The 9,606-nt window shown below is 32.3% G+C and overlaps 2 protein-coding genes across 2 annotated transcripts; both read left to right on the plus strand.

Annotated features, from left to right (window-relative positions):
* Positions 1 to 1,576: 1,576 nt before the first annotated feature.
* Positions 1,577 to 6,300, plus strand: Retm (real-time). Its single transcript, XM_076383480.1, has 15 exons — positions 1,577 to 1,997; positions 2,336 to 2,485; positions 2,568 to 2,699; positions 2,781 to 2,909; positions 2,987 to 3,090; positions 3,177 to 3,250; positions 3,327 to 3,629; positions 3,695 to 3,783; positions 3,859 to 3,996; positions 4,056 to 4,176; positions 4,271 to 4,395; positions 5,247 to 5,490; positions 5,571 to 5,677; positions 5,757 to 5,899; positions 5,968 to 6,300. Exons 1-15 carry the CDS (start codon positions 1,935 to 1,937, stop codon positions 6,035 to 6,037), a joined length of 1,992 nt encoding a protein of 663 aa, XP_076239595.1. The 5' UTR covers positions 1,577 to 1,934; the 3' UTR covers positions 6,038 to 6,300.
* Positions 6,301 to 6,394: 94 nt separating this feature from the next.
* Positions 6,395 to 9,606, plus strand: Morula (anaphase promoting complex subunit morula). Its single transcript, XM_076383757.1, has 8 exons — positions 6,395 to 6,721; positions 6,813 to 7,248; positions 7,324 to 7,565; positions 7,646 to 7,826; positions 7,915 to 8,140; positions 8,216 to 8,400; positions 8,474 to 9,019; positions 9,093 to 9,606. The coding sequence occupies exons 1-8, from the start codon at positions 6,647 to 6,649 to the stop codon at positions 9,530 to 9,532; spliced, it is 2,331 nt and encodes a 776-aa protein (XP_076239872.1). The 5' UTR covers positions 6,395 to 6,646; the 3' UTR covers positions 9,533 to 9,606.

A 9,606-nucleotide genomic window follows, 5' to 3' on the forward strand; every position in this document is an offset into this window, starting at 1 on the left:
TTATATTACTGATATAGTCGTTATTTTATTATTACTTTATGCGTTATTATACTTGCATTACACCCTCTATTATATTACTGTATTAAGGTTTATTTTAGTGTCTCTAATCTTTAATATTTATGTATTCTCAAATAAAACATTCCTTTGAATGAAAAAAAGCGAGGAATAGAAAGGTCCTAGTCTGAGCTAGGAAGCACGCAGAAAAATGTTAACACTCGAGTACAGTTTGTATCTGTAGTCATTACCATCGTAAAATAATAAAAATACAACTAGTCACCAGGACTATTTGTTTTACATCTTTAAGTGATTGGAGGAATCATAAACATGCATCACCTACTTTAATATCTACAGAGGGATGATGGTGGCTCGACGAATTACTCAGGGGATGTCTCCACGGAAGCCAATTCAAATCCGCCAACTGTCATGGCGTCGCGCGCCAAATCTCCTTGACCCTTCGTCTCGTTTTCGTCTTCAATCCATCGAATTTCAAACAAATCACATTAAAACACAATCACAGCACGGAAACGTAAAAACTGAATTTGAAATCTATTGTAAAACACTATATTTGAACACTAATTTAATAAAAAAAAGCTTGTAGAATAATGTATGATCAAAGACCGGGACAACAGAAATTTTTCTCGAAATATTAACTGAATTTTTAATTAAATATATACTGATACTATGTAAAAGTAATAGCAATGAGTTCAAAAGAGTAGTGATAAACACTAGACGTTACTAAATATCGATAAATAAGGCACACGTATTCAAATATTCGCGAACAGAAAACACGTCTCGACGCGACGACGTTCACGGAACGAATGACGTCTTAATTTTAATAAGTGGCAAATCAGTCGCTAGAAGATGGAGTGGGGGGGCGCTAGCTGACCTGCACCGAAATTGTTTTTTCCAAAAAGGTTTTAGGACCCAATAAATACCTGCTCCAAGGGCCTTCCAAAATTTATGAGCCTGGTCAGCTCCCAAAAAAATGGGGATAGAAAAAATACACAAATTTCCTGGCTGATTTACTCAATAATAACTACGATCTTATTATTTAACACAATAGTTATCTAATACGATCTGTACTACGAACGTTTATGTTCCCTGTTTATGCAGAAGTGAACCCCGATATTTAATGCAACTTAGAGAGAAATTGAATGATATAAATACCTGAGTTTTGCATATTGTTGCTATCCTGTGATTACAGATGAATTAATTGCGATTCTAAGAATTTTATTCGTTTGTTAAGAATTGATACGGTAATCGATTCGGCGCGGAATCTTAACACTACTTAAAATTTACAGAATCAAGATATAGGGGGCGCTATTTAAGGCGCCAAAAAAGGAAGAAAGGATTATTATTTTTTAATTGCGTAGTAATAATTTATTATGCAAGAATATAGTAGGATAATATTAATTATTTGTTGTTACGAACATTATAATAATTTTTGTAATGATGAGAATTGTGTGACACAAAAATGCATTAGATGATAGATCTATACTATATATATTCAATGATTAAATAAGAAAAACTCGGTCTATAAGAAAGTAATCTGCGTTCCACTTTGCACTAACGTCATCTATTAGGACACGATATTAATAAAGTGCAGTTTCTTAGATGACGTTTGGTTTGTTTCTAAAGTAGCCTATAATTACAATGCAAAGTATCAATTATACGAAGTTTTTGTTTATAATTTGCGTGGTATTCGGTACTTCATTCCTGTATATTTCCTAAGCGTTAAATGCAGTAGTAGAAAGATTTAGTATAACGAGAAAAGAATTAGGAATTGTCTCACGATAACCTGGAATTTTGTTTATCCGTCGGTCAGTTAATGCACTTGATTGGTTCTATTCAATTAAATTAGTTAAATTATTCTAGTTCTTATATGCATTGTTATCTAAGTTAGCGGACAGTTTGTAAAGAAAAAAAAAAAAAAAATGGTTCAACAATACCAATCGCCTGTGCGGGTGTACAAGCATCCTTTTCCACTCGTGATGATGGTGCGTTTACGTGTATTATTTCCTTACTTTCACAGTACTGTTCATTACGTGCATTCTACTTTACTTTCACGGTTTTTTCTTAAGCATTTCTATTCATATCATTTCGCATTATTTGTTATCAATTGTATATAATTGACAGTAGTAAACTTTGTATATGATAAAAATATAATATTATCATTTATAAATAGAATGTGTTCATTCATAAAACATAGAGCACAAACCACATTTTACTCTCAAGAAGGATCAACTATAGGGCAAACATTACATATGGAAAAAGGTTCAATTAATCGATCATTCTCTTTATGTGCTGTTTCTAATTCTCCCTATATGGTTTTTAGGCATATGAACGTAGATTTCCCACATGCCCACAAATTCCTGTTTTCGTTGGTTGTGAAGTAGTTTCAGACGAAGAATGTAAGAATGGTGCAATAAGAGTTACAGAAAGAAGATGCAAACTAAATGTTGAAGCACCTTATATCTTAAAAAAAGTGTGTAATTAATTATTGTTTTGAAAATATGTATGATACTGTTTGTTTTTCAGAAAGTAGCTATTTCATTTTCTTGTTACAGATAATTGGTGTTGATTTTGTATACTTCATTCAGAAGAATGTTTTGGATAGGAGGAATTGCATTTTAGAAATAGAAGCATACAACGAAAGCTTTTCATCTAGAGTAACAGTCATAGAAAAATGTAGATACTTTGTAAGCACAAATATTTATATTTTATACATATAATATTTGAATACTCGTAAATGAGACATTAGTAATATGAAATATTTGTAGGTGCATCCTGAAAATTCAGAATGGACATGCTTTGAACAAACTGCAAGTTTAGATATTAGGAATTTCTTTGGTTTTGAGAATTCAATGGAAAAATTTGCTATGAAACAGTATGCTCAAAATATAGCAAAGGTATTACTTGAAACTCTGATAGGTTTTTTTATAGCTTCTATCTTTCACTTATTTATATTTTCAATTATGCATTACAGGGTAAGGAAATTATTGAGTACTTTATAAATGAATTAAAACAAGAAGGTATTATCTATGTTCCTCCCTGGAAGGATGTAGATGAAGGTTCTGCAAAGGGTGAAGAGTAAGTTTATTAATTTTTCAAATATAAAATTTTAAGATAAATTTAGCTATATTAAACACTAGACATTTTTTACCTTGTCTATTTAGAGATGATGTGAAAAATGAGTCAGCTCACGCTGAAGAAGGATTTCTTCACGCAGATAATAAATTACAAAATAGAGGTATAATGCTTCTTCTCCTATATTCTTGTGTATGATATTCGCGAAAATGCTTACTGAAGATTACATACTGTTTTAGAAATGCAGTTTTCTTCAGATTATATAGAGAGATATTTAGGGAAGCTTGACATGATTCAAGAAAGTAAATTTGTTCAATTATGGCAAAGTATGAAAGAATTAAGAGGAAATTCGGTGCCTGCTGACGCGACACTTTTGAGATTTTTAAGAGCCACCGAATTCTCAGTTGAAAAAGCGAGAGAAATGCTAACGCAATCGCTACATTGGCGAAAAAAGCATCAAATTGACAAACTTCTTGAAGAGTATGAAGTTCCACAAGTAGTGAAAGACTATTTTCCTGGTGGCTGGCACCATTTTGATAAAGGTATTATAAATGATTGAAACTTAAAAAATGAATCAGTTATCTAATCTTTTCTAAATTTATTTTAGATGGGCGACCCTTATATATCTTAAGATTAGGGCAAATGGATGTGAAAGGATTACTAAAATCCATTGGAGAAGACGATTTACTATTATTAGTAAGTTATTTTCTTTTCTCATTATTTAAATACTGCAAAATATGTTAGAAAACATAATTGGTAATATTGTAATAGGCTTTACATATTTGTGAAGAAGGACTTCTTCTAATGGAAGAAGCAACTGCTACTTCTGGCCATCCAGTTTCACAGTGGTCTTTATTAATAGATTTAGAAGGGTTAAATATGCGCCACTTATGGAGGCCTGGAATAAAGGTATGAAATGTTAAATATAATTTAAGTGAAGAACAGTTTATGATAATCTTTTATTACAGGCCTTACTACGCATTATAGAAATCGTAGAAATAAATTACCCAGAAACCATGGGTCGAGTTCTAATTATGCGAGCGCCTAGATGTTTCCCTATTTTATGGACCCTAATTAGTACATTTATAAGTAAGCAAAGAATTTTAGATATATCAGATATTTATTATGATTGTGGCAAGAGTATTCATTGAAATACTATAACATGCTTTAATTTGATACACAGATGAAAATACGAGACAGAAGTTTATATTTTATTGCGGCACTAATTACCAAGAACAAGGTCCAGGTAGTCTCAGTGAATATATTAATCCAGAATTTATACCAGACTTTCTCGGAGGGTCGTCTGAGGTAAGTGCAACAATTATAATATTAAGCAAATTAATATTGTATACCTACAAAATAAAAAATATTCTTCCCTTAGACGATTATTAATTATGCTGATCAAAGAACAAAGTGCTGCTTAAATTTTTATGTTAATTACTTTCAATCATTTTTTTTCCGTTTAATTTACGTGGATTAAAAGTGGTGTTGATTTTAGAGTACATATTATTAGGAGTACTAAATTATATATTGAAAAATAATATATTTTAACGAATAGGACAATGTGTGCGAGATTTACGGTATGGTACCTCGAAGATTTTATATTTTCGACGCAACTCCTAATAACGTAAGAATTTCTACATCTTTGTTTTATGTATTTGAGGCTGTAGTGACATTTGATGTTTTGTTCTGTTTTGTTTTAATAAAAATATCCTTACTCGAATTGTTATATTCGAACCAGTAATATTTCGAATACTATTCAGATGATGGTACAATAAGAGTATTGCACTGTTTTACATACAGTCACAAAAAGTACCACTCGTGCAATATATTAGTACTGTTTGCAGTAATACATTTTCGCACTCATTTTATAGTGATTCGCATAAACTATACACTTCTCCACGTCTATTCTCAAATGCACTTGTTATACGTTAGCATTACTCGTTTAAACCACAAAATTCTAATTAGGACCCGAAGTATTTGACGTCTTATTGCTTACAATTTTCTAAATTAAAGATAATTCAATACCTTTGCATTGAAATCTGCTCACAGCAGGTTTTTGTAAAGTGTATGAGAAATTCCACGTGTGGATATCCAGAAATGTTACTATATTATCATTACATAATCGTATTTAATATACATTTCATTATGAATTTTAGTCTTACATCAGCGAAGGGGGAATTGTACCGAAGCATCTCTATAAATTGGATTTAGAAACCACGTTCGGTGAACAAGAACAAAATCTATACCACTCTATTAGCTTAAGCCGTGGGCAGATTCACCGTGTTATCATTCATTCCAATGATCCAGGAGCAGTTTTAACATGGGATTTCGATGTGATGCGACACAATGCAATGTTTACTGTACTCTACCAAGCTACAGATATTAATAAAGATGGTTCAGGTATGCCTGCAAAGTTACATCTTAATTACATCTCTTCTGTTTTTCACTTTCGAACAAGTACATATCTGTAAACTTTTTAGAATCACTTACGGATGAGAACCCAGAATTGGTAGGAACAAAGGAACTAAAGGGACATTTCATTAAGGTTCAACCAAGTATCGTGTGTCATGACGGCGAGAGTATTCAGGTCTTTCTACGTTCATAAATATGAGTATGATGCATATTTAAGTACAAATATTAATGCTTTCGCCTATACGTGATTACAGGGATCTCATATAATGCAAGAAGCAGGAATATACGTATTACAATGGCATAATCAAGAAGATATGGGAGAATTTCTCCCATCTATCAGTGGTCACAAAGCGCAACTTATGTATTTCTATGAAACGCTGCCTTCGATTCACTACAGGTACTTTCTCGTCTGTATAAACTTATGTATTATTCATGGAATAAATACAATTGTATATTTCTTGCTAGGGGCTCAATGATGAGCTTACAATCCGCCGTAAGTGGAAAGTCGGAAGCAAGTTCGTCTTTGTCCAGATGACGTGTTCAGGATACAGTCCACTGTACAGATTAGCCAATGATTGGAACGACGAAGCATGCTAAATAGTGATTTATTTATGAAAAGTGTATTTGTTTCGGAATCTCTTCCAAATTATGATAATATGTTATTTAAGTTAGTAGATTTTAATTCATGAGATTGTATATTCTAAATGCGCATATCATTCCAATGCTGCAAGTAGATTACACGAAGTTTTAATCCAGAGAACTATAAAGAATAAAGAAACGTTGAACTTGTGAAATGCATTTACGAGTATTCATTTATGTAACCCTGTAATCATAATCTCCTTTATTTCTATTTGCAATTTACTAAAGTGACCTAACATTTACATAATCGGTATGATCGCTGAAACTGAAACACTATGGCCATCTAGCGTTTTAGTTTCTAAAAGCTGTAGAAGCTGGTCTAAACAGATCGAATTGTTGCAATGCATTTTGCAATAAATAAACAATATTCAGTATTACAAGAATAGGAGTCGTAGAACTTTGATGGTGGCCTTAAATCCTCAAAATGCGAAATAAAAGAAATACTTAAGATATTCTTGTGCCTAATATTGCATCGTGGTTAAGAACTTGTTTGTAAATACATAATATGGCTAAGTCCGAGAACGATAAGACTGACGTTTTTACTCAGATACAATACGCTTTTCCTATTCTAAATGAAAAGGTGATTGAACTTCTGTAATACCTTGTCTTCAATTTGTTTCATAGATAATTACAGCATCACTAAAAGATAACCTGTCCTCTACTTGTTTTAGCTCCAAAATGAATGTACAGATGAGGAATTTGCGAAAGTAATTAAAGAAATAAAGGTATTGAACCTAACAAATTTGGTTGAGGAAATGGTTATTTATCATATAGAACTATATATTCGGCAAAATGTTGCTCCTGCATTTTGGAAAAAATTTATGATCAACATGGATGGTCAACAAGGTTTTGAACATTTCAAACGTGCAGTGGACGGCTTATATGCAAGTGTGACAGACCTTTTACCATTATTAAAAAGATTAGAATACCTTATGCAGGATGCAACAGACCACATTTCTTTAGATGGAAATGATATCTTGAGCAGATTTAAATTAATTGTGAGGTCTACATTGTTAAGTCAATTACCACTACACTATGAGCATATAGTAGAACAGTTTTATAAAGTTGCATTTAATGTGTTTTGTAATGCAGATAATTCTACTCATAGTAAGTACCATATTTACCTTGCTATCTAAAGCTCATAATTATTCAGAATTATAATATTAAGTTTATATTTTGTAGTAACTAACTCTAGCAGTGATTCTCTCCAATGCACTGGCTGTTACCAAGAAGTGGATAAATGTCATTGCCAAATGATAGTAATTATGTTTCATGAAACAAACAGGAAATTAATTGAATTAGAATTATTGGAGAGATTGGTGGGCAATGTACTGACTTCATTGATTCATATACGTATCAAGAGTCATGTAAATCGATCATGTGATAAAACATTTGATGTATCACAATTAGCATCATTGGAAAATGTAAAATATTGTTAAATTGATACCAACATTTCTCTAATAAGTATTGCTTAATACTAATTAATTTGTGTACTAATTTACAGTGGCTGGAAACAGTGGTCATGAGCTGGCTGATAAGAGTATACTCTGGTGGCTTCTCCAAGATTGTATCTTTGTCTGATCAAACGCGAAGTGCCATAGACAAGTTTAAACAAAAGTTATCTCACTTTCTGTACGAAACATACACGAAATTTAGAATTGAGCAACTCTTTGATATTATAATAGGTATTCTTTCACATATTAGATAAAATTCATAAACATTTGCCACGTTTTTATTCATGTTTGTACTTGTGGTAGTTCTCTTTATGTTTAGAATATCCTGATTCTCAGCCAGCAATAGACGATTTACATATCTGTTTAGAGCGAACCGATTTGCGAAAAGTTTTAATAGATAGTCTACAGGAAGCTCTGAAAACAAGATTATTGCATCCAGGTGTGAATACACCAGATATATTAACAGCTTACATCGCTGCTATAAGAGCATTAAGGCAACTAGATCCTACAGGAGTTCTACTTGAAACAATAACAGAACCCATTAAGTAATTACTATTATCATTGAACTTGCTACTTATCACTACTGTTACTTCATTCACACAATTCTTACTTTTATTTAGAGTGTACTTGAGAACCAGGGAAGATACTGTGCGCTGTGTTGTCAGCGATTTACTCGATGATTCGCCAAGCGACTTGGCAGATGAATTAGTCAAGGGTGAATCATTACAATTGGATGATTGTTCCGGGGATGAAGAAAACGAAGATTGGGATAAATGGATGCCTGATCCTGTTGATGCAGATCCTGGTATATTTAGATATTACACAAGTCGCATGATTTACGTCGCGTATATAAATATTATCCATTTTTTATATTTTAGCAAAATCGGCGCAACGCAGAATGTCAGATATAATTTCAATGTTAGTAAATGTATATGGAAGTCAAGATCTATTTGTAAATGAATACCGCACGCTGTTAGCAGACAGATTATTATCTCAGTTAAACTATCATACTGAACGCGAAATTCGTCACTTAGAATTATTGAAAAGACGTTTTGGAGAAAACCAACTACATTACTGTGAAGTTATGTTAAAAGACGTTTATGATTCTAAGAGAATAGATGGACACATACAATCTGATACTAGTTACACTATGGAGAAAGAGCATTTTCCTACATCTGCCTTAATATTATCAGCTCAATTTTGGCCACCATTTAAAGAGAACTGGAAATTAGAATTACCTAAAATCGTACAAAATCAATTAAACAAATATGTAAAGGCGTTTGAAACTTTAAAAGGGAATAGGACACTTTGCTGGAAACCTCATCTAGGGAATGTTACATTGGAAATTGAGTTGAAAGATAGAAAATTGGAAATAAATGTGACGCCAATACACGCTACGATAATCTTGCACTTTCAAGAAAAAAGTAAGATATCTTGTAACTTCGTTATATTATTTAATTAATAATATTTGTAATTAATTTTTGAATGACTTTGCAGAGGAGTGGACTTTGGAAGAACTTGCAGAAGTGATGCACGCTCCTGCAACTGTACTAAGAAGAAAAATAACTTTTTGGGTTTCACAAGGTCTTCTTAAAGAAATTTCTAATGACGTTTATGTGTTACAAGAAGAAAGCTCGACAAAACATAGGTCTTTGACGGATATCGTCGAAGAAGAAGAAGTTGAAAGTGCAATGGCATCAGCAAGTGATCAGAGAGAGGAAGAATTGCAAGTATTTTGGTCTTACATCGTTGGAATGTTAACTAATTTAGATTCAATGCCTTTGGAAAGAATCCATCAGATGCTAAAAATGTTTGCATCTCAAGGACCAGGAGCAATGGAATGTGGTTTACCTGAGTTGAGACAGTTTCTTGATGGAAAAGTCCGAGAACATCAGCTATTATTTTCAGGTGGATTATATCGTTTGCCAAAATCGTAAAAATTAAATACTGCTTGTTGCTTTTCTGTAAATACAATATACATATATCATCAATAAATATAATACATTTTTCA

This window comes from Calliopsis andreniformis, chromosome 8 (assembly GCF_051401765.1).
Source record: "Calliopsis andreniformis isolate RMS-2024a chromosome 8, iyCalAndr_principal, whole genome shotgun sequence".
Lineage (NCBI taxonomy): Eukaryota > Metazoa > Arthropoda > Insecta > Hymenoptera > Andrenidae > Calliopsis > Calliopsis andreniformis.